Source organism: Bos taurus, chromosome 22 (genome assembly GCF_002263795.3).
Source record: "Bos taurus isolate L1 Dominette 01449 registration number 42190680 breed Hereford chromosome 22, ARS-UCD2.0, whole genome shotgun sequence".
Taxonomy (NCBI): Eukaryota; Metazoa; Chordata; class Mammalia; order Artiodactyla; family Bovidae; genus Bos; species Bos taurus.
In genome coordinates this window covers 54,383,927-54,408,809 of record NC_037349.1, presented here as the reverse complement: position 1 = coordinate 54,408,809, position 24,883 = coordinate 54,383,927, and the positions used below count along the sequence as shown (strand labels likewise).

Genomic DNA, 24,883 nt, shown 5'->3' with positions numbered 1-24,883 from the left:
AATTACAGGTGCTACCCCATTACCAAATTGAGGTGCCTCTATACCCCCAAGAGCCCCAGTAAAACCTAAAAGGCAGGAAGGATCTGCTTGATTGCATGTCTCATCAATCTTAGAGCTAGAGCTCCTGGGAGGAGGGTGAAGTGGGGCGCTAACTCTGGAAAGCAGAGAGTCAGCCCTTTAACTCAGATCTAGCTCCAAACCCAGGGTGCAACTGAATGTTCCAAGGAGCCTCAAACCCCCTGAGTCAAGCCAGTTCTGCAAGGGACTCTGGCCAGGACAGTGGTTCCAGAAGGCACAGAAGACCCTGGAAGTGACTTACCAGGGCATTCAGACGGGGAGGTGGGATTGCTCTTCGTCCTGGTCTGTGAAGTGACGGTGCCTTTGTGTTGAATTCAACAGCTGTTCTGGTTCTGTTCATTGGTTTTGTTTTTGTTCTTTTTGAAAACACTGTCCCTAGGAGAACAATTTAAAGCGAGTAACCCTGGATGGGGGAGTCTAATTTTTAACAGAACTGTTAATCCATGTATCCTATCTTCTCACTGTACGTGTGCACACACACGTACCACACAGCACGTACACCATGCCCACACAGGTGCCTGCACACACACACACACACACCCTGCATGCACATATACTGCACTACACACAGTGCACACACAGGCGTGTGTACACACACGTACCACGTCCATGCATGCACACACACCCACACACACGCATACACAGTGCAGTGGCGAGCTCAAGAAGGCCCCCGGGGAGTCTGCTCTCACGGGTGTGTCTCCCCAGCGTGCTTCAGCCTGTCCAGCTGTCATCCAGGACACACACACTGACCTGGGCCTCTGTAGCCTTCGTGAAGGTCCTGGCTCTGCCCTCCTGCCCCTCAAGGCCTAGCTCCTGAGAAGCTCCTGGGGAGGCAGAGCCTCAGATAACAGTTCTGGAGACCAACATTCTGACGAAATCCCATCCCATCTGGCCTCCCCTTGGCAGTGCTCCACACCCACAAACACCAAATTATTCATTTATTCATTCAACACATATTCATTGGTTACCCACAGTGGGAAGCAGAGATAAGCAAGACAGCCCTCCCCACCGCCCCCACCATGGGCTCTAAACCAGTCACCCACCAGTAACCTCGTTAACCAACCATCTGAAATGCTAGGGAAGACAGGCAGGGCTGCTGGGAAAGCGTTCTGTGTGGACACAGAGCTGAGACCAGCAAGGGTCAAATCCTACTATCTCAGCCACTCACGAGCTGTGAGACCCGGTCTCTCCAGGCCTCCGCATGCACCTGGGAATAGTAACAGTCTGTCCCCTAGGAAGCCATGAGGATGTAACTGAAGATGCATGCTTAGCGAAGAGTTTAGCAAGGGGCAAGCGGAGTTGGCATCTGGCACACAGTCCTTGCTGCAGCTGCCGAGGCTCCTGGTGGTCCATTCAGGCCTTGGGGAGGCTCCACTGCCAGTGCCCATCCTCAAGGGGTGAGAAGAGTGGGCTCAACTGCCAGAGCCCATCAGAGAGTGAAAAGTCATTTTCTAATGTGCTTTCACAAGTGTCGTCCTGTGGCCATGGCTGAAGTTTACCGTGCTATGTCTGTTGGGTTTTGAGGGACAGAGAGGGGGTATTGAGGGTATTTTAATATTTCAGTAAAAGACATATAACTTAAAATTGATCACCGTAACCATTTTGGTGTACACATCAGTGTCATTAAGTCCAGTCACATTGTACAACCGTCCCCACCACCTGCATCCAGAACTTACCATCTTCCCCAACTGCAACTCTGTTCCCTTTACACTCTCCCCATCCCCCTCCCCCCGCCCCTACTTTCTGTCTGGATGAAGGTGACTGCTCTAGGGACCTCGAATAAGTGGAATCACACAGTATCTGTCCTTTTGTATCTGGCTTATTTCACTTAGCATAATGTCCTCAAGGTTCATCCACGCTGGAACATGTGTCAGCGTTTCCTTCGTTTTTAAGGCTGAATACCATTCCACTGTGTGTGTAGATCGCATCTTCCTTATCGACTCGCCTGTTGACGCACAGTTGGGTTGCTTCCATCTTTCTGGCTGCTGTGAACAGCGCTGCAGTGAACGTGGGTATACAAATGTCTTCTCGAGTCTCTGCTTTCAGTTCTTTTGGGTGTATACCCAGAGGTAACATTGCTGGATTGTATGGTAATTCTGTGTTTAATTTTTGAGGGACCTCCCTGCTGGTTTCCACAGTAGCTGCGCCATTCTGCATTCCCGCCAAGGTTTCCAGTTTCTCCACATCCTTGCCGACACTTGTTTCCTATTTTATTTTGGATAACGGCGTCCTCATGGGGGTGAGGTGGTACCTGCTCGCTATATGTTTTTAAATCTCATTTTTTCAGATGTTATTTATAACTTGCTGCTCTTCGGGTCATCATTCCTTGTGTCTGAGCTCCAGTCACTTCCAAGCATCCCAAACAGGAGCATGAATTGCCCTCTCAAAGTTATGCTTACCCAGCTCACCCAAAGTTAGCTGCACCCAGCACCCCCAAAGGGCTTAGTGCTCATACAGGGACATGTGCAGTAAACAGCACTGCATTGGGAATGAAAGGAACTGGAGGCAGCCCCAGGCCTTTGACCAGTCTTTGCAGGAGGTCTTTGACCAGTAGCAAATCACTTCCCCCCAGGCCTGCCTGCTGCCCCTCAAAACCAATGCCTTAACTCTCTTACAGACTTAGAGCCCTGGAGAGCAAAGGCTCTTGGGAAGTCTACAGTTATAACAAAACCTATGGGTTTGTTGAGATTTAAAAAAAAAAAAAAAAAGCCTAAAGAAAAAAGGGGCGAGTCCCTACTTCTTAATAATACACGTAGGCGATTTCAGAGCTCAAGTTCACGGAAACAAATTGAATTATGGAGGAGCCAGCTCTGCCTTTTGCAGCCATGGATTGTTTGAAATCCTTTTAGGGGAAAATTAAAATATTTCATAGAGGGTAATAAAATGCCGTGTGTTTGCAGGCATAACTGCTCAGCTCTCTTGGGCAAATAAGTAATTAGCCATTTTTATTTCGGTCCTCTGTATCATCATCTTCTTTCATAAGCAGGGTGTGGGGGGAACCGTGTGGAAGACACATAAAACTCTGGAAATCACCAGAAGGTTAATTATAAAATTGTAAAAAAAAAAAAAGTAAATAAATATGTAAATTTTCAAAGCACACATAACCACATGCTGCAGAGACTAAGAGGAGTGCTTAATGTCTCTTTTCCCAAACATCAGGAAGAGGGAGCTGTCAGATTCTTCTGCTTTCAAGTCACATCCACACAGTGTGGGAGTGGGGAGCCTTCCGAGGCCCACAGTGCTGGGACCTAGTCGGACGTGGCATGGAGCAGGGAGGGTATTCTCAAGCTGGACCCACGGCCCCCAGAACCCTCGGAGGAACCCGCAGCTCCGCCTTGTTCTGCCATCCTTCACTACGGCCCACGATGCAGCTGAAGGAGTGGGTTGATTTTTTTTTCTCAGCTGGAAATCATTTGCTCCAGCCTTTCCATGTGACACGTGGGGACCCTGAGGCTGACGACTTAGGGTCCACGGCTATATATGGCGAGGTCAGTGCCCGTGACCCGCCGTGTCTCAGGTCTGCTCCTGGGGCCTGAGCCCTGACTGTGGGGCAGAGGGGGCCGGCCAGGGACAGGTCCTGTTGCCATCCTTCCCCCCGCACTGCCAGCCCATCCATGCCAGCATCCTCTGGGGTCTGCCTTCCTCTTACCTGGCTGCTCGTATGAACACCACCAACAAGGCTGAGAGTGAGGGTTTGGAGGGCTCCTGTGCGAGGCTGGTCTGAGACCCGCAGAGACCCACCCGTGGGGTAGGAGAGGGACACAGCATGTTCACAGACAGTGTTCCTCTTCAGTGTCTCTCTGGGGTCTGCGTTTGTCCATGGTGGCTCTCACCGCTCCCAAAGCCACCTCCACCCGGGTTGCTGCACACTGATTTTATACAAGTGGTCTGCATGTGTGGTGGGTGGGGGCGGGGGGGGGCAGCTATGGGAGGTGAGCCTGCCTGCCACGTGAACTTCCCACAGCCACCTGCTAAAGCTGCCGTCAGCGCTCACGTGGAGCACCTTGTGCTTACCTGGCCACCTGTGCCTCTCACCCCCCCGCCCCCAGGGCTGGTCTGCATTGAGCCATCTTGCAAACAATGAGTAAATACCTACTGTGTGCCGGTCTCTGTGCTGGCCCTGACAACCTGGGCAGGGGATGGAAGAATACAGCTCCTACTCAGGGGGTGACAAAGTCATCAAAGACAAGGAGATACCTGTGCTGGTCCTTAAAGGGCGAGGGGAGTTTGCCTGGCAGGGAAAGGAGGCAGGAACTGCAGGGCTGAAGGGACAGGGTGGAGAAACAACAGCCTCTGTCCCGGCAGCCACGCGAGGAAGTGAGAGGCACTGGGGAGATGTGGGTGGTGGTTTCACTGAGGTTCAGGGCAGAGGCTGTGGTGTCCTTGCAGCCCAGTTAGAAAGGAGCAACCCCCCATTTCATCCGACCCGCCTCTTCCCCCGCTGTGTCTACACATCCGTTCTCGACGTCTGCGTCCCCATTCCTGCCCTGCAAATAACTTCATTGGTACCATTTTTCTAGATTCCACATACATGCGTTTATATACGATACTTGTTTTTCTTTTTCTGGCTTAACGTCACTCTACATGGTAGGCTCTAGATCCATCCACACATGTCCACTGCTATATGTAGAATAAATAGCTAGTGAGAAGCTGTTATGTAGCATGGGGAGCTCAACTCGGTGCTCCATGATGACCAAGAGGGGTGGGATGGGGGTGGGGGTGGGAGGAAATTTCAAGAGAGTGGGGATATATGTATGCGTATAGCTGATTCCATTCATGTATGGCAGAAACTAACACAACATTGTAAAACAATTATATTCCAAGTTTTAAAAAAGAACAAACTAGTGCCCTAAATGGGGATAACTCAAAAACTGAATATTTTTGAGAATGAAGCAAGTTACAGAAGAACGTGTACAGCCTCCTTACCTGACCTTTGCAACATGTAAAACAGCACTGCACATATATACCGTAAGTTAAACTACATGAAATTGCCGATGGTTGGTCCCTGTGACACAAAATTAGCTGTTGCGTTTGGTTCAACCTCAGCTGAAGTCACAAAGGATGTTACATTCAGAGCATAGAATACCACCCAGCCGTGAAAAGGATCACACTGTTGAGGCATGGAACAACTTGCCTGGACAGCAGGGGACTGTGCTGAGTGAAAAGAAGCCAACCTCTGAAGGTTACATACTGTACAGTTCCATCCATATAACTTGCACAACATGGCAGAATTACGGAGCTGGAGCACAGATTAGGCGTTGCCAGGTGGCAGGGAGGGGGAAGGGACAGAGATGACCGCAGTCATGAAAGGGCAGCATGGGAAGTGAGTCAGAAAATATGGATTCATGCATATATGTGGAATCTGGAAAAATGGTATAGATGATCTTATTTGCAAAGCAGAAACAGAGACACAGACACAGAAAACAAATATATGGACACCAAGGGGGCAGGGAGTGGGAAGAATTGGGAGACTGGGATTGATATATCTATGCTGTTGATCTATGCGCAAAATAGATACCTGGTGAGAACCTGTTGTATCGCACAGGGAGTCCCACTCAGGGCTCTGTGGTCACCTAACTGGGAAGGAAGTTCAAAAAAGAGGGAATGTATGTGTACGGAAGATCCCCTGGAGAAGGAAACGGCAGCCCACTCCAGTATTCTTGCCTGGGAAATCCCATGGACAGAGGAGCCTGGCGGGCTATGGTGCATGGCTTCACAAGGAGTCAGACAGGACTTAGCAACTAAACAACAATAATCACACGTATACGTCTAGCTGATTCACTTTGCTGTCCAGCAGAAGCTAACATGGCATTGTTAAGCAACTAGACTCCAGTAAAAATTCATTATAATAAATTAGGAAAACAAACCATAGACAGTAAATTTTAAATTTTATTAAAATTTATATCCACATAGAAAAAGGCACTAAATTTTTTACAATGGTTATCTCCAGAAAAAAAAAAAAAAACCAATGGCACAGGGGAGTGTTGTGGTGAACAGCTGTGCACCTTGATGATGGTTGTCACAGGAATCTACACATGATGCTGTTGTTCAGACCTAAACACACATAGAAGTGCTTTAGTACTGGTGAGATCTGAATCCCACCGGGTCGGTTCTACCATCATCAACACCTTGGTTGTGTTCTCGTGGTCCAGTTGCTCGGGAAGTGAGCACTTGGGGAAACAGGATGAAGGGCATAGGACACCTCTCTGTGTTATTTCTTGTCGCCTGTGAATCTAGCATGAATCTCGAAACAAAAAGTTAAAACACAGAAGGCAAGGATGAATACCAAATTTAAGAGTTTCCTTGTGGGACAAGGAGTGGGTTATACAGATGCAGAGGGCTACATGGGGGACTCAACTTTATCTGTTAGGCTTGACTTCTTAAAAAAAAAGAAAACTCTGAAGCGAACAAGGCCTCAGGTTCTGCAGAGCTGGGTGGTCTGAGCACAATTTTTTTTTTTATTCTGTCACCGATTTATGTTTGAAATCGTAAGTCTTAAAAAGCCGATCTTGGTTAATTCCCATCATCCGAGAGGTGGGATGCAGAGGCCCGAGTGCGGGAGTGCGTAGGAGCAGCCCCACCCAGCCCCGCCGCCCCGTAGTGCCCAGGTGGCCATCCCAGCGAGCCGCCCCGCCTCTCCCCGCAGCCCCCGGAGAAGGAGGGCGCCCTGCCCCGGCAGGTGGGCAACAAGACGGAGTGCGGCCTGCTGGGCTTCGTGCTGGACCTGAAGCAAGACTACGAGCCCGTGCGCGCTCAGATGCCCGAGGAAAAGCTGTACAAGGTCTACACCTTCAACTCCGTGCGCAAGTCCATGAGCACCGTCATCAAGCTGCCGGACGAGAGCTTCCGCATGTACAGCAAGGGCGCTTCGGAGATCGTGCTCAAGAAGTGAGTAAGGGAGCCGCGGTCTACGCAGGGGCCTGGCGCAGGCCGGGGGCGGTGCTGTGGGCGGGGCCGGGACGCCCAGGGCTTTTGCTGCTGCTGCTGCTGCTGCTGCTGCTGCTGCTGCTGCTGCTAAGTCACTTCAGTCGTGTCCGACTCTGTGCGACCCCATAGACGGCAGCCCACCAGGCTCCCCCGTCCCTGGAATTCTCCAGGCAAGAACACTGGAGTGGGTTGCCATTTCCTTCTCCAAAGCATGAAAGTGAAAAGTGAAAGTGAAGTCGCTCAGTAGTGTCCGACTCTTAGTGACCCCATGGACTGCAGCCCATCAGACTCCTCCGTCCATGGGATTTCCCTGGCAAGAGTACTGGAGTGGGGTGCCATTGCCTTCTCCAGCTTTTGCTGCTATTTCCTCTTAAATGGAAAAGACACTGGTGCTTGGACAGAGGGAGGGCAGGAGGAGAAGGGGGCGACAGATGATGAGATGGTTGGATGGCATCATCGACTCAATGGACATGAGTTTGAGCAAACTCTGGGAGAGGGTGAGGGACAGGGAAGCCTGTGTGCTGCAGTCCATGGGGTCACAAAGAGTCGGACACAACTGAGCAACTGAACAATCTCTTAAATGTTCATGCAGAGAATTCTCCCTTTCCCCCCTAAGTCACTGTCTCATCGGGAAATTCTCCCTATTATCACTGTTGGAGCCCCCTCCTGTCACTTCTCTGAGTGTGGAGTTGGTTGACAACACGATTTTCACTGTTAGCCAATCTCATCTGACTCCAGGTGTCAGAAATAAACTCGGAGAACTAAGCAAGTCAGGCCCCATCTCTGCACCCGTTTTCCCATTTGTACCTTGAAAGGGAATCAACCCTTGTTACACATTGGAATAGCCCCAAGGAGATTTCTAAACAAACAAACGCTGATTCCTGGACTCGCCCCAGACAAACTGAATTGGAACCTCTGACCTGAGGCTCAAAGGTGGGGATTTGTTCAGTGCTCCCCCGAGCCATCTTGATGTGACTGGTGAGGTCAGAAACCCCTCACCTAGGTTTTATGCCCTCTGAAAACCATTTTAGCTGTGAAACTACCTTTTCAGATGATATCTTGTGAAAATGAAACAAAGTAGATAGGTTCTTGGTGGATGGCCTGAGGGCAGATACAGCAACCAGGCCACCTGATTTCTTTTTAGTTGGTCCTGATTTCAAGTTCTTCCCTGGTAGCCAAGCTGGTAAAGAATCTGCCTGCAATGCAGGAGATCCCAGTTCAATTCTTGGGTTGGGAATTTCCCCTGGAGGAAGGCATGGCAACCCACTCCAGTATTCTTGCCTAAAGAATCCCATGGACAGAGGAGCCTCACAGGCTACAGTCGATAGAGTTGCAGAGTCAGACACGACTGAAGCAGCAATCAGCAGCAGCAGATTTCAAACCTGCCTGGGGCCCAGTGGCCAGGACCACCCCAAGCGTTATGAGAGAGGGACTGGACGGGCCCTGGATGACCGACCCCGGCCAGTGCAGGGCGTCACTTGGGATGTGGGGGTGCGCGCCAAGCCCATCGGCGGGAGGGTCCTTGGGCCCTTGGCTGCACCTTACCGACCCCCCTCCCGCCTCCTCCAGGTGCTGCAAAATCCTCAACGGGGTAGGTGAGCCTCGGGTCTTCCGGCCCCGCGACCGGGACGAGATGGTGAAGAAGGTGATCGAGCCCATGGCCTGCGACGGGCTCCGCACCATCTGCGTGGCTTACCGCGACTTCCCCAGCAGCCCTGAGCCTGACTGGGACAACGAGAACGACATCCTCAATGAGCTCACCTGCATCTGCGTGGTGGGCATTGAGGATCCCGTGCGGCCTGAGGTAGGTGCCCCACCGTGGCACCCCAGGGAGGGGGTGAGGCGGGGCATCCAGCCTGCTGCTGGATGACCTGGCATACACCACCTGACCGCTCTGAGCCTCAGTGTCCCTGCAAGGCCCGCTGGTCTCCTCTGGACCTTCTCCTACACTTTCAGACTGCTGAGACCAGCAAAGCCACACTTGTCTGCTTGGGCCCCAGGGCAGAGCCCACAGCCTGGCAGGCAGTGTCACTCTGCCGTGGGGTCTATCCTGGAACAGTCCACTCGATCACCCAGAGACCTTCTCTCCGGGGCTCTGGGGACAGGCATGGGGCCTGCCTTGCCCTGGAAGCCTCAGAGGAGTCAGGATTTCCTGTCAAAAATCCACAGGCCCCAATTCCAAGGTCCCTGCAAAGGAGATGCCCACTAACAAAGGTCACCGCACTCAAGAAGACCCCAAACATGGGCATCCCCGTCAGCAGTTTAGAGTTCTCTGCATGCAGACCGAGGTTCCCAGTTAGTTTTCCCTAGTGATGCATCGGGCAGTCTGCCTTCATCAGGTTTCCAGGGCAACAGAGCGGGAAAGTTAACTGAAGGTCACATTCTCAAGCCGAAGGGAAGGAGGAGGCATGACTGTGTCCCCTCCCCTCAAAGGCCGAGGGAAGTGATGTAACACGTGCATCTGTCGGGGCACTCGGCTGACACAGTGGGTCTTCCGTCTTCTTTAGCTGAATCTGAATTCAGCTGGAGATTTGCAGGGTTGGGGGAAGACGGGACGTGCATGATCAGTTGGGCTGCCCAGGCTGGAAGGGGGGTGTGAGATGACGAGAGAGCAGCCTTGAATCTCTAACACACCACTGTGGGCAGGCAGAGCGCACTCACTCACCCTGGGAGCCGGAAGTGGGGGCAGGACACAGGAGGGGGTGGCCTCTGCTTCCTTGAGGACTAACGCAACTGCTGGGCCGGAAGGGCTTTGATTGTGGGATTTGGTGATGGCCTCTTGGGAGTGTTACAGACCAGGGTTCTCGGCCCCCTTAATCAATAGAAATTGATACGAGACCAGACAAGGCATTCAGGCAAGGCTTTTTTGGGGCCCCTGCTGCAGCAGAGGGGAGCAAGAACAAGTAACAGGTTTCTTTAGGGGATCGCCCACCCCGTGGGTGGTCTTGTGAACAGGGCGCATGCACAGCACCCTGCTTTTGCTCCCAACTCTTCCAAGTGGCAATAGGGTTCTCCTGGTCTTTTTTGTATCTTGTTGTCTATAATTTGTCCCAACTGGGCATGCATGCAGTCATTTGTTGTCCCTTACAGTTTCTTCTTAATTTGTTTTATGTATTTTTGGCTGCCCTGGATCTTTGTTGCTGCGTGCAGGCTTTTCTCTAGTTGCGTGCAAGCAGGGCTCACTCTCCAGTTGTGGCGTGCAGGCCTCTCATTGTGGTGGCTTCTCTTGCTGTGGAGCATGGGCTCTAGGCACGTGGGCTCAGTAGTTGTGGCACACGGGCTTAGTGGTCCTGTGGCATGTGGAATCTTCCTGGACCAGGGATCGAACCAGGGTGCCCTGCATTGGCAGGCAAATTCTTAACCACTGGACCACCAGGGAAGTACCTTTATGGTTTCTTTATATTCTTTTGCTTGAGGAGATGACTGCCCAGGTGCTAGCCCTGCAGTAAAGGGTCCCAGGCTGCAGCCTGTCTCGGGGCCACCTTCCTCCACTGAGGGCAACTTCAGGGTGCCCCACTTACCCTGTCACCGTCCTCGGGGGCGTCTCTGGCTGTTCCCTGCTCTTCTTGGAGCCTCCATGTTCCTTTCTTTCAAGTGAAGGGGGAACAAAGAAGCTCCTGCCCCCCAACCCTGCCAATCCCCGGCTGAATTCCAAGCTCCTGGCCTCTGTGTTGTAAGATTCTGCATTCTAAAGACCAAGTGAAACCTGAAGGTCACAGACGTGGCCTTTCACATTTAGGCAACAGGGAGATGGGTCAAAACTGTGAGTTTGGGCATCAGACAGACCTGGGCTTCTGAGTCCCTCAGCTGTGTGACCTCGGTCCAGTTACATAACATCTCTGAGCCTCCATTTCTTCATCCGAAGACTGGGGATAAGAATAGTATTCTAAACACACACACACATGCCTCCTTCCTCCCACCCAGAGCCTAAAACAGCAAAGGCAGTTAGTGCCCCTGGGGCTTGGCACCAGAGCTGTATGCTTTTGCCTACAGCCTGTACCTCTCCCTGGACACACAGCCATTTACCAGTCTCCCTGGGGGAGTGCCTGTTCATTACCAGCTACTAATGGGATTGGGCTTTGCTGTAATGTGTTATACCCTTACAGGTGACTGAGATGCACAGTGCACGAAGCTGGCCTGCGGCTCCCCGGGCCTTCCCGTCCCCAGAGCCCCCTCCAACCCCCATGCCCGAGCTCCTGCCTTGTCACCCTGAAGCAGAGTGGAAAGCAGCATTGCACACACAATATGCTGTTTCCTGGTCGTGACCCCCAGTGATGAGAAATGTATCTTACGTCAGGACTCAGCAAACACACACACTAAACCAAGATACGACTCTCACAGAGTAATGTGATGCACTAAAGTATTTTCTGTTCTCTCCTATCTCTTCCTTCATTTTTTTAAACACTGGTCACCACCCACAGAACTGATTTCACAATCCACTAAAGGGCTGAGACTCAAGGTCTGAAAGGCTGATCTAGTCCAGACACCTTCCCACTCTCCCAATTTGCAGAAGAAACACGGAGACCCAAGCAGGGCCAGTGAGGGGCCCACAGTCTCGCTGAGTGAATCCAGGTCTCCTGCCTGGAGCCTGCGCCTGGGGGCCACAAAAATGAGAGGGCAGGTAGCTGTGGGTCAGGGGGCTGAGAAGAGGAGAGAGGGCCCGAGAGGGCTGAGCGGGGTCCCTGCTGTTTTCTGTATCCAGAGAAGCTGGCTTCAGGCGCAGACACTGGGAGGGGGTGTGGGCTTCCCAGGGTGACGCCAGTGGTAAAGAACCCACCTGCCAATGCAGGAGACCTAAGAGACTCAGGTTCGATCCCTATGTTTGAGAAGATCCCCTGGAGGAGGGCATGCAACCCATTCCGGTATTCTGGCCTGGAAAATCCCATGGACAGAGGAGCCTGGCCGGCTATAGTCCATGTTGCAAAAAAATAGAATGCAGCTGAAGCTACTTAGCATGCACGCATGCACGCTGTCCACCCTGCAGGGCTGGGTGCACAGTCAGCCCGCACTGGAGAAAGGGGGCCTGATCCCAACCCCAGCTCGGACACTAGCAAGACACTTCTCCGCTTCATGCCTCAGTCCCCTCATCTGTAAAATGAGCGGTTGGCCTGGGGACTCCCCAGGTCCCCGTCTGAGCCAGCAGCCTGGGAGGCTTACCTTCAGTCAACACATCCTGTGGCGACCTTCTGTCTCCCCAGGGCTCACCCTGGGATGTGAATTTAGAAGCTGGAACTGTGCTGGAGGGAGGGGGCTTACTGGAGGGAAGTGGGTTCTCATCCCGCCCCTGCTCCTCCTTCCCATAAGACCTCCTGTACATCGCTGCCCCGGGCCTCAGTTTCCCCATCTGAACAATGAGGAAGTTAGACATCCTCATGTGAGGGGCACGGTGGGGTTCCTGGCGATGCTTGTGAAAGTGTTGAACCTCTTCACCTGTTGACTCAGCATCTCCCGTGAGGCGGGGGTGGGATGCAGGGCCTGAGGAGACTGGCAAGTATGTGTTTTGATTTATTTGGGTACTTTAGGCTAGGTGATTTATGGAGGCAAATTCAACAGGTTAAACGGCATGGACAGGGTGAAGTAGCCCCCATGCCAGCCCCAGACCCGCAGTCCCCACCACAAAGGCAGCCACGGTCACCGGTGTCTCAGGTTAGGGTCACGTGCGTGCGTGCTCAGTCACTCCAGTCATCTCCAACTCTTTGCAACCCCATGGACTATAGCCTGCCAGACTCCTCTGTCCATTGGATTTCCCAGGCAAGAATACTGGAGTGGGTTGCCATGCCCTCCTCCAGGGTATCTTCCCCACCCAGGGATCAAACCCACGTCTCTTATGCCTCCTGCATTGGCAGGTGGGTTCTTTACCACTAGCTCCTCCTGGGAAGCCCTCACCCTAACCTTTGGGAGGAGTGTCTCTGCCTACAGGGAGAATGTTTGTGAAAGTTCCCAGGACAGCCGTGAGGCCGGCCGGAGTGAATGGCCCCACCTGGACCACATCTAGGGTCCTACAAGCCTGGTCAGATTCGTATGCAGCTGCTGCAGGAAAAGAAACTCTGTGTCCCTCAGTTTCCCCATCTGTCAGGGGGAGAAACTCTCATTACCTTCCTCCCTTGAAAAGACAAAGGGCAGAACAGGTTAAAACAGGCTTGCCAACCACCCGACTCCCACCCCCAAGACACCACCGCAGTGCATTTTCCAAGGCTGATGGAAGCCAGCGAGGATAAAGCCGTCAGGAGAGCCACGGCTGGAGATTTGCCGTGTTATCCGGGGGTGTTTGGAGCCCTTGGAGTCACAGACGACTGCTGTCACCAGAAACAACAGATGTTTTAAAGCCTTTATTTAATGAAAACAGGAAGCGCCCGTTTCCTGGCTGGTTTTCCTCAGCGAGAAATATCGAGGATAATTTTAGTGGAAGAAGGAATTTTTTTTGTTTTTTTTTTACAGCTATTGTATCTATGGGGAAAGCACACTTCAACCAGATCGATGCCTCTGGGGCTTGAGTCTTTATCCTCTCTGCATCGTCCCTGCCCAGAACAGTAAGATGTTCCTTAGCTGTGCGTCACATAAATGAATGAGTGAGGTGGTAAAAGGAAGGGCTAAGCAGCTGCAGGAGGCAGAGCATTGAGCTGGAGGGGCCAAGGGTGGCTCCTGAGTGGAGAACGTTTCATGTGCAGGATGGCAAAGATCTGTGGGCACAGAGATTCAGGGAGAGAGGGTATCCCTGGTGGAGGGGACACCACAGGCAAAGGCAGGGAGGTGGGATGGGATGCTGGGTGTTTGGAGACTCCTGAAAACCCCAGATGGGTTGCTTTTCCTTTTAAAAAAAAATCTTTTTTTTAGGTAGACCATTTTTAAGGTCTTTATTGATTGTTACAATATTGGTTCTGTTTTATGATTGGGGTGGGTTTTTTTGGCCACGAGGCATGTGGGATCCTAGCTCCCCAACCAGAGATTGGACCCACACCCCCTGCATTGGAAGGCCAAGTCTTAACCACTGGACCACCACAGAAGTCCCCCTCAGGTTGAGTTTATAAGAGAACACGGCAAGGATGTCCAAGGTGGGGGGCACTGCTCAGAAAGGAAGCAGAGTATATCTCGCAGTGGCCAGGGGTTTCCAGATCTGCCCCCGGTCCCCGCCCCCAGTCAAGGCAGGTCAAAGACTCCTAATATACCTGACCCAAAAGCCGTGGTGCGGCGCCCACCCTGTCCCACCACCCCAAGCACCTGTTCCCATGTGTGCTCCAGGTGCCCGCGGCACCCCACCCCCACATCTGCACCCCCGCTCTGCACCCCCTTCACCGCTCTGGAGCAGAAAGAGCAGACAAGGGAGCCTGAGGTGAGGCGTCTCGCCAGCCTCCCCCACCCCCTCATCACCAGCAGGCACTGGCCCTGAGCTTGGTGCCGTTTGCAGGTCACAGATTTCTGCAGCAGCAGTGAAGGGTGGAAACTACCGTCCCATTTTATAGATGAGGAAACCAAGGCTCAACGGGGAGCCTGGGCAAAGCCCAGCTCAGCCTTTTGGTCCCTGAGCCGTCTCTCCCCAAAGCAGAGGTGCCTTCACTGTACAGAGCCAAGTGTGGGGGCCATAAGAATTAACCTCCTCCTTTTGTCCCAGTCTGGCTTGTTGGGGTGAAGCTCAGATGGTAGGGATTACACGCAGGCAAATTTCAGCTCCCTGAGACCATCTTGAAAGCAGAAGTCCTTCTAAAACGTGGTATCCATCACCTCATTCCCAGTTCAGAACTTGCCATGGCTTCCAGGCCTGAAGGAGCGAGGCCCTGGGTCCCAGACCTCTGGGCCTCCAGCCCGTCTCTGGCTCCATGGCCAGCAGCCAGCCCCTACCTCTCACCCTCCCTGGGCGTAAGGTCCCCCCACATCACCTGCAGCAGTGTCTGCAGCATCCTCCCTTTCTCTGCCTGCGCACCTCATGGGCAGTTCTCTGAAGCCAGGACCACAATGAAGTGGTCATCTCTGCAGCCCCAGCATGGGCACAGAGCCAGGCATCCAAGCCTTAGTTAGTGTTGGCTAAAAAGAGGGAGTTTGAGCATCCCCTCCTCCGGAAGCCCTCCCAGATTTCTCCTCCCCACACACGCCCTTCTTAAGCAGCTGTGTCCTCCTCTGTGCTCCCCAAGCCCTCTGTACAGATCTTTACTGAAGAGTCTATCTCTGTACAAGAGAGTGGGTCTGACCCAGAGTTGTTATTTAGTCACTCAGTTGTTTGTATCTGACTCTTTTGTGACCCCATGGACTGTAGCCAACCAGGTTTCTCTGTCCATGAGATTTCTCAGGCAAGAATACTGGAGTGTGTAACTTCTCTTTTATTTGAAAAAAGGATTATGTGAAAGGATACGATAGACTTGCTCTACCATTGGGCAGTCAGCCTTAGAGGGGTGAGCACCCTGTCAACAGAGGCATGGAACAGAGGGGATGCCTGGGAGGGGATCTAGGCAATTAGCAGAGGGTCAGAGTCACCACCTAGAGTCCCTTCCAACTCCAAGTGCCTCTGAAGCACAAAACCTAAATTACTCCTTTCCGGGCAGGAAACAGATAAAGGTATGTTTTCCCAGAAGAACAGTGGCTCTTTCGTGTCCTCTGGGGCAGGAGACAGTGGGGGGCCGCAGCCGGGTTACAGCCATCGTGAGGACATTGGTAAATTATGTAAACGGGATCTCGGACCTCCCACATCCCCACTCCCTCCAGCTCTGTAAAAAGAGGTCACGTCTGCTCATGTGAGCAGGCGCCGTGGCGCAAAGCAGAGGCCTTGCTCACGGGGTCCCAAGCCCTGCGTGGGCACCAAAAGGCTCCTCCTCATACCCTGGGAATACACCCAGAGGCGGCCCCTGGTCAGCGTGTCCCGCTCCAGCCCTTCAAAGGACAGAGAGCACTCCCTGTCACCACGGGCTTCTTAGAGAACTCAGGGAGCTGGAGAGGCCTCCCCAGCCTTGACCCGGGCCCTGCCTCTCCCGAATGTTTGTTTCTCCCTCCACTGCAGGATGGGGGCTTCCCAGGTGGCTCAGGGGTAAAGAATCCGCCTGCCCATGCCAGAGACACGGGTTCAATCCCTGGGTTGGGAAGATCCCCTGGAGGAGGAAATGGCCGCCCACTCTATATCCCTTGCCTGGGAAATCCCATGGACAGGGGAGCCTGGTGGGCTATAGTCCATGGAGTCGCAAAGAGGCATGACTGAGCAACTGAACAGCAACAACAACATATTTGAATTCTCTCAGCAGTGACTTGTCAGGGTAGGCAGGGATGAAAGTGAGTTCTTAGACCCAGAATGTGCAAGAGGAGGGGGCGTGGGATTCAATCGCCAGGTCTAAGATTCGAAAGTACTTCTGTCGTTCAGTAGAACTGGGTTTTCTGCCCTCGACATGTCCTCTCCCACTGAAGGACGTTTGGCAGCAAATATTGCTTTACTGTTGTGCGATTTGTCACTGCCCGTGGGTAAGAATCACTTGTTCAGTTGATCTGTGCTGTGTATAAAGGGCCACAGCAGCTCCAGGCTGGTTTTTTAAAATACTTGTATATTTACTTTATTTTTGTCTGCACTGAGTCTTCACTGCTGCTTGCTTTGCTAGTTGTGGCGAGTGGGGCCGCTCTCTGGTTGTGGTGTGCTGGCTTCTCATTGCCGTGGCTTCTCTTGTTGCCGAGCACGGGTTCTAGGTGTGTGGGTTCAGTAGTTGAGACCTGAGGGCTCTAGAGTGCTGGCTCAGTGGCTGTGGTGCAGGGGTTTAGCTGCTCTATGGCATGTGGAATTTTACTGGACCAGGAGTCGAACCCATGACCCCTGCGTTACAAGGCAGATTCTTAACCACTGGACCACCGGGGAAGCTCCCAGGCTGGCTTTTGCATCCTAATTGCTAGACAGATCCAGAGCTCTGCATAGGTGGGGTGGGGAGTAGGGGTGGAGTAGGGATTAGAGGGCAGAGTTGGGGGATTTGCTGGCTCCTGGTTGGCTGGGTCTGCTCTGTCCTAATTGGTCCAGATGTCAGTCTATCATTACAACAAGGGCAGTAGGAAGTCCTTATTCTCCCAGGGAGATGTCATGTTTTACCTGAAGCCTAGTCATTTGCATTTATCTAAGGCAGTGTAACACTATGTAAATAATATGCCCTAAAATGCAATGTTTTTCCACTGCCCACCCCCCCCCAAAAAAAAACCCCAAAGTACACAAATGTATTTAACATTGCATTTGCAGGAAATGTGCATGTGGATAAAGCAGGGACAATATCCTGTGCAGTAATGCAGTGTTCTGTACTCCTGCCTGGGACCATATCCAAGAAGGTGTTTACTGCAGTGTTTCTTAAAGTTCTTGTCCAGGTCAGAATAGTCAACGGTCTTATCTTAGAATGCACGGTCACTGTCGATAGGTGATGGCTGTCAGGGACACTGCAGGAAAGAATTGTGAGACCACATCAGGGTTTAATCAGAGTGTGCTGGGATTGATTAGCAATGCCTGCCATGGGCACAGGAAGGGAGGAGATGGTCTGCGTGCCATCAGGGTCTCCCAGTCATCTAGACCCCCTTATCGTAGTGCTGCCTGTGAACAGGCTCTGGAATCCATAAAGGCAGGGAGGGCCTACCCTAGGTGCCGTCCACTCCATGGCTCCTGCCCTCCCTCCCAGGTCCCGGAAGCCATCCGCAAGTGCCAGCGAGCAGGCATCACGGTCCGCATGGTCACCGGTGACAACATCAACACAGCGCGGGCCATCGCCATCAAGTGTGGCATCATCCACCCCGGGGAGGACTTCCTGTGCCTTGAGGGCAAGGAGTTCAACCGAAGGATCCGCAACGAGAAAGGGGAGGTACGTGGCCCAGTGCAAAGGGTCCTTGGAGGGTTGGGCCCAAATGGGGGCCCAGGAGGCACGGGCGTGCATGGTAGCCAGCCAGTATGCCGCTCAGAGCCCAGTGGTCTAGGAAAGTCCCCTCCCTTACCTGGGCCTCGGTTTCTCTCCTCAACCCCACTCACCTGCCCCTCCCGCATCCCTTTCCAGATTGAGCAGGAGCGGATCGATAAGATCTGGCCAAAGCTGCGGGTGCTGGCTCGCTCCTCACCCACGGACAAGCATACCCTGGTCAAAGGTAAGACCTGGGTGGGCCCAGGCAGTGCTGAGGTCCAGGCACCAGGCCTCTGGGGCTTTCCTGACCTAGCGCTTTCAGCTTCTTTCCAGGATGACAGCGGCTCCCGCCTGGGATTCCTCATACCTGGGGACGCCCCATACCTGGGGATGCCCTAGGAGGCCTGCCAAGGGCCACAGCGGCATGAGGAGGTGGTGGGCCTTTGGCCTAGGTCCCCCCTCCCATGGGCAGCAATGGGACTGAGGGCTGAGGAGCCCACCGACAAGCTGATTTGGGTGGTGTATCTTGGTTAATGTTCAGGTTGAATGACTGGACACAGACCCTGCTGTTCCCATGTGATGCTGTCTTAACCACTAGGTCTGACACTCAGCCCACTTCCTTTGCGTATGTTCCCAGTCTGGCCCGCACCTTGTGAGTCTGAGAGCCTTGGCCTGCCTGGTCTCTAAGGACGCTGTCCCATGTGTGTGACCAGGACCCCAGGCATGAGCTGCCCTGGGAACAGCGATCTGAGACATGAGGCCCAAAGCCAGTGTCCTTCTTCCCTGACTCCTTCCAGGGGGAGGACACACCCCTCACTGAGCCCATCTCACTGGCCAGATGCGGGGCACTTGCAGAGTCACACAGGCCTGAGTTAAAACCCTGGCTCTGCCCCCTGTCCTGCTCTGTGGCCTTTGGCAAGTGTCCAGCCCCAGGACTCAATTTTTCCGTCTGTTGAATGGCCATAAGGGGAAGTTTTCTGACTGAGGTCAGCCACAGGGCATCTTAGATTCGTCTTCCAAAGGTGCTGCCCAAAGACTTCAATGGAGGCAGACCTGGCCTTAGAAACACTGAGCCCCTGAACTGCAGGAGACCCCCAACCCAGCTCCATTTTTTATTCAATCACTTATTCATTCATTCACTCATTCTCTTGACAAATGTTTACTGAGTATCTACTGTGTGTCAGGCCCATCTCTTGGCCGACATGACCCTTCCCTCTTGGATTTCATGGCCAGGTCTCACCCAGTAGACATTGAATAGGTCGTTGCCCTGCACAGAGGCCACAGCAGTGGAAGAGGAGGCTTCCTGGGGCCCCCTGCTGGCCTCTCACTCCACCTGGCGGTGCTGTCAGATCGCAGGCTGAGGGATGGGGTCCAGGGGGCGGACCTGTGTTTCAGGCAGGACAGGGAACCACACTGTGGAAGTCCAGAGGAAAAGGTCTCCAGGCGCTTTCAAGGGGTGGGAGGAAGTTCATTGGCTGGCCCGGGGCCTCCAGTGAGAGAGGGAGACGAGAGGAAGGGCTGGAGAAGGGAGTCTCATCCTCAGATCACACGGGGCCTTGAACACGCGGTGGTGACCTGTACTGCTAGCCCAGGTGGTGAGCTGCAGGAGGGCCTCGATGGAGAAGCGGTGTTTTAGAAATCTCCCTCCCTGCTGCTGAGTGGAGAGCGGCCTGGAAATGGAGGGACCGCTGGGATAGTCCAGCTGCGAGAGGGGATGCTGGGGGCGGGCTGGGGACAGAGCAGGTGCGCTGGGAGTGGACAGGTCTGAGAGCTCTCTGTGGGGGTCAGGCCTGGCCCAGATGGGGTGGAGGAAGAGGGGAGATGGGAGTCCAGGACTGCTCAGTGTGTTCCTGCCTGAGAGCCTGCTGCGAAGTTTACAGGGGGCAGCTGGGTGTCTGGAGTCGCACAAGAAGGGACAGATTTGAGGGGAAATGGATGCACGTGGTTTAGGAGGCTGGGCTGGAGGCCCTCTGACATCCCAGGGGAGGTGTCCATGGATTCAGGGCTCAGGAGAGAGGCCCGGCCCCGCTGAAGGCAAAGGTGGTGTCTGTATGCCCCATGGGGGTGGAACTAGAGGAGCTGCCAAACCCCAGTAACTCCCACCTGAGCGGTGGGCAGAGGTGACTTCTTTCACTCGTCCTGCTCCTCTGGCCCTCACTCACTCAGTGATGCGAGCCACATGTCATCTGTCACTGCTACTTGCTGAAGGTTTTATTAAGGATGAGTATCTAGAGAGTGGTCATTAGCAGATGGCAGAGCCCAGGCCTCCTCAGGTGTGACTGGCTCCCCAAGCACAAGATGCTGGCGGAGCAGATGGGTGGCCCCCCAGCCAAACCTGGCTCCCCTGGAGAACAGAGAGGCCCCTGTGGTTCGGACAGGGGATTTGAGTTTGGACAGGGAAGGTGAGTTCGGCCAGGGTGGTCACTGCAGTGGCCATGGGCTGCAGAGAGCAAAGAGGACGCTGGAGAGGCAGCAGGCCCCGACGAGAGGGTGTTAGTTGCAGCCAGCACTGGGCTAAAGGGCCCCATGTCCCCTGCAGGTGCTGGGAGCTAGGATGAAGCTTGACAGAGTCAGGGGGGTGGCGGGGCAGGGGCCAGAGAGGAGGCTGTGCCAGCCTGGGCCCCCGGCCCCGGGGGGGTCCCAGGGCCCTGAGCACACGCCCGCCCCGCCCACAGGCATCATCGACAGCACGCACACGGAGCAGCGGCAGGTGGTGGCCGTGACGGGGGACGGCACCAACGACGGGCCTGCGCTCAAGAAGGCCGACGTGGGCTTCGCCATGGTAGGAGCGCACGGGGGCTGGGGCGGCAGCTGGCAGGAGCCCGCAGGCAGGGGCTAAGGGGGACGCACGGACCACCAGCCTCCAGCGGGGGGATGCAGGAACCCCGGTGCTCACGCCGCCCACCCTCTGTCCACCTGATGCTCCCAGAGGTCTTGACGCTCAGCTTGGCTTCAAGAAGGGAGGAGAGAGCTTCCTGCAGTGATGGGTCTAGGAAAGGGAAGGGACAGAGTGGAAGGGCCCCCTTTCTGAAGGCAGAGGTTGGCCTCAAGGCTGGGTCTTGAAGAGTAGGGGTGGGGTGTGTGTGTGTGTGTGTGTGTGTGCACGCACATGCACGTACATGTGTGTGTTTGGTGTGGTGCCTGGGTTCCTGGGCCAGCTGGACTCTGCCACTGGGACAGGCAGCCTCCTGTCTCCCCACAGCCAAGGGCTGACCAGCCTCACTTGGGGAGGAGAGGGCACATGTTCTGAGGCCTGGCCTCTCCCAGCAACCACGTGGGCAGACACGCTCCCGTGTGGTCTGCAGTGCTGGGGATTCGTGTGTGTATGTGGGCGGTGGTCAGGGGGTGAGGATGGTGCTGCTAGAGCTGCTCGCCTCTCCGGTCGCCCCAGCCAGGCTCCTGTCCCCATCCTCACAGGGCATCGCAGGCACAGACGTGGCCAAGGAGGCCTCGGACATCATCCTGACGGACGACAACTTCAGCAGCATCGTCAAGGCGGTGATGTGGGGCCGCAACGTCTACGACAGCATCTCCAAGTTCCTGCAGTTCCAGCTGACCGTCAACGTGGTGGCCGTGATCGTGGCCTTCACGGGCGCCTGCATCACGCAGGTGGGTCCTCCAGGGGTGGGCGGGGTGGGGCAGCTGAAGCTCGGGGGAGGACGGGCACCACGCACAGGGGCTGTCCCAGGCTGTCACAGCTCCATGCCGAGGGCCAGGAACCGCATCACAGAGCCACCCACGTAGGCACCAGCCGCACAGAGTGCAGGAAAGGAGGTTCAGAGAGGTGGCAGGACTACCCCAAGGTCAGCCAGCCAGTGGAGATACCGGCCCTTGTTCCAGGAGGCAGGAGAGGGACCCCCTCCAGGAAGGCAGGGCCCCTGGCCACGTAAAGGGGCAGAGAGAGGCCGGCACCAGACAGGCAGCCAGCTGGCATCACGGAGCTGGTGCGGCCCTGGGAGCCCCAGCCGTGGCGTGGAGTGCATCAGGGAAGGCCTGAGTGCCTGGGTTCCTGGGCTGGGTGGACTTGGTCACTGGGAGAGCAGGAGTCGGCCCCACCTTTACAGCCAGGTCTGTAGCAGCCCCGTGTCCTGGGCCCTGTGGAGCTGACAGGCAGGCCCAGCCCCTGCAGCCTCACTGCCTCCTCACCCCCCTCGTGCGATAGGAACTGTGTTGATCCCCATTTCACAGAGGCAGAAACTGAGCCTCAGAGGATGGACCAGCCAGGTGCCTGCCATTCCTCCCGCAGCCTCCTGCCTGCCTGTGGCCAAGGGCTGACCAGCCTCGCTTGGGGAGGAGAGGGAAGGCGTCTCCCAGCAACCATGTGGGCAGACAAGCTCCTGCCCACAGGAGCCCTCAGAAGCCCAGAGGCTCTGGAGGACAGAGGGGCCCGTGGGGTACCTGCCCAGTTCAGTTCAGTCGCTCAGTTGTGTCTGACTCTTTGCGACCCCATGGACTTCAGAACGCCAGGCCTCCCTGTCCATCGCCAACTCCCAGAGTTTACTCAAACTCATGTCCATCGAGTTGGTGATGCCATCCAACCATCTCATCCTCTGTCGTCCCCTTCTCCTGCTTTCAATCTTTCCCAGCATCAGGGTCTTTTCTAATGAGTCAGTTCTTTGCATCAGGTGGCCAAAGAATTGGAGTTTCAGCTTCAGCATCAGTCCTTCCAAAGAATATTCAGGATTTCCTTTAGGATGGACTGGTTGGATCTCCTTGCAGTCCAAGGGACTCTCAAGAGTCTTCTCCAACACCACAGTTCAAAAGCATCAGTTCTTCGGTGCTCAGCTGTCTTTATTGTCCAGCTCTCACATCCATACATGACCACTGGAACACTGGAAACCCCATAGCTTTGACTAGACGGACCTTTGTTGGTACCGGTACCTCTGTCCTGAAGAGCTGTGTAGCCCAGGGAATACTGTTCCCTCTGTTGTATTCTGGGCTCTTGAGGACGCATATGGCAGCTCCCAACACCCCAGCCCTGAGAGTGAGAGCCCTGGGCTGGAGCGGAGGTGGGGAGGTGGTGTCCCTTCTGCTCACCAGGCCCTTCTCTCCTGCTCTGTGGACAAGAGGCTCCCTCTAGTGATGGTTTAGGGAAACTCACGCCAAGTTTCTTGGAGACCAGCTGGAGCCACACTGGGAAACTGAGGTGCCGAAGGGACGGTTTGCCTGAGGTCTTGGATTGAGTTGAGGGCTGTGAAGGCCTTGGTGAGGATAGAGGGGCCCTGACCCCAAGGTGCATGTAATCAGAGGAGGCTGATGGACAGGAAGAAGCTGAGGGGAGTGGGGAGCGTGACTGAGCTGGGGTGGAGGTGGGAGGGGTGGCCTGGGGGAGGGGAGGTGATAAACATCTAGGAGGTGAATGAGGGTGTGAGGTGTAGGCGGTGGGGCCTCAGGAGCCACACTGAGAGGACCAGGGGCAAGGAACAGCCCACCCCAGGCTGTTAGGTGTACAGGGCCTGTGACCTTCCTGGAGGAGGTGTCCACCTGTGGGCGAGGCTGCGGCCACAGGGCCAGGTCTGGGCTGGAGGGAGGGTGATGTGGGGAGAGGTAAGCAACTGCATCCGGGGGTAGGACCGAGGAATGGGTCACAGGGAACACAAATTCAAAAGGTAAGGGAAGGAGCTGGAGAAGGAGTCAGAGAGAAGGGCGCCCAGAGAGGGGTCAGGGTGCAGTCAGATTCCTCGAGGTTCAGTGAGACGGGCCTGGAAAAGAATGCCTCAGTCTGTGACAAGAAAGGTGGTGCAGCCCTTGGGGAAAGGCATTTTGGGGGGTGTGGAGGTGTGAGGATAGGATGGGGGACAAAGGATGGGGTCTACACACCTTCAGGCAGCACAGACCACAGGAGACGACTGTGCACAGACGTGTAGGAATACGTGATCCCGGTCTCAGCCAGGGAGACATGGGGAAGGACCCACCCCAGAATGTGGAGGGCAGGAAACCCATAAGTGGGGAGATCCTTGATGAGGTTTGGCTTCCTCTGTCCCTTACTTGCCCAAAGTTTCTACCAGGACAACATTTTTGTGTGTGTGTGTGGAGTTAGGAGAAGGCAATGGCAACCCACTCCAGTACTCTTGCCTAGAAAATCCCATGGACGGAGGAGCCTGGTGGGCTGCAGTCCATGGGGTCGCTAAGAGTCGGACACTACTGAGCGACTTCACTTTCACTTTTCACTTTCATGCATTGGAGGAGGAAATGGCAACCCACTCCAGTGATCTTGCCTGGAGAATCCCAGGGATGGCAGAGCCTGGTGGGCTGCCGTCTATGTGGTCGCACAGAGTCGGACACGACTGAAGCGACTTGGCAGCAGCAGTGGACTTATTGAGACACACGGTACTTGCTTCATGTAAACAAAAAAGGTGAAGAGAAATCGGGTGGTGGTAAAGAGAAATGGTGTGGACCTAACAGAAGCAGAAGATATTAAGAAGAGGTGGCAAGAATACACAGAAGAACTGTACAAAAAAGATCTTCACGACCCAGATAATCATGATGGTGTGATCACTCACCTAGAGCCAGACATCCTGGAATGGGAAGTCAAGTGGGCCTTAGAAAGCATCACTATGAACAAAGCTAGTGGAGGTGATGGAATTCCAGTTGAGCTATTTCAAATCCTGGAAGATGATGCTGTGAAAGTGCTGCACTCAATATGCCAGCAAAGTTGGAAAACTCAGCAGTGGCCACAGGACTGGAAAAGGTCAGTGTTCATTCCAATCCCAAACAAAAGCAATGCCAAAGAATGCTCAAACTACCACACAATTACACTCATCTCACACGCTAGTACGGTAATGCTCAAAATTCTCCAAGCCAGGCTTCAGCAATATGTGAACCGTGAACTTCCTGATGTTCAAGCTGGTTTTAGAAAAGGCAGAGGAACAAGAGATCAAATTGCCAACATCCGCTGGATCATGGAAAAAGCAAGAGAGTTCCAGAAAAACATCTATTTCTGCTTTATTGACCATACCAAAGCCTTTGACTGTGTGGATCACAATAAACTGTGGAAAATTCTGAAAGAGATGGGAATATCAGACCACCTGACCTGCCTCTTGAGA

The 24,883-nt window shown here is 54.2% G+C and overlaps 1 protein-coding gene across 19 annotated transcripts in view; it reads left to right on the top strand.

The window, feature by feature from the left end:
• Nucleotides 1-24,883, top strand: part of ATP2B2 (ATPase plasma membrane Ca2+ transporting 2) — a 381,296-nt gene that overhangs the window by 335,709 nt on the left and 20,704 nt on the right. For all 19 annotated transcript variants that reach the window (NM_001191245.3, XM_024982981.2, XM_059879841.1 and 16 more), the window contains 6 exons: nt 6,725-6,966; nt 8,575-8,809; nt 17,625-17,804; nt 17,994-18,081; nt 20,513-20,619; nt 21,255-21,446. In NM_001191245.3, the coding sequence (NP_001178174.1) occupies nt 6,725-6,966; nt 8,575-8,809; nt 17,625-17,804; nt 17,994-18,081; nt 20,513-20,619; nt 21,255-21,446 (1,044 nt within the window). The remainder of the gene's footprint in view (nt 1-6,724; nt 6,967-8,574; nt 8,810-17,624; nt 17,805-17,993; nt 18,082-20,512; nt 20,620-21,254; nt 21,447-24,883) is intronic.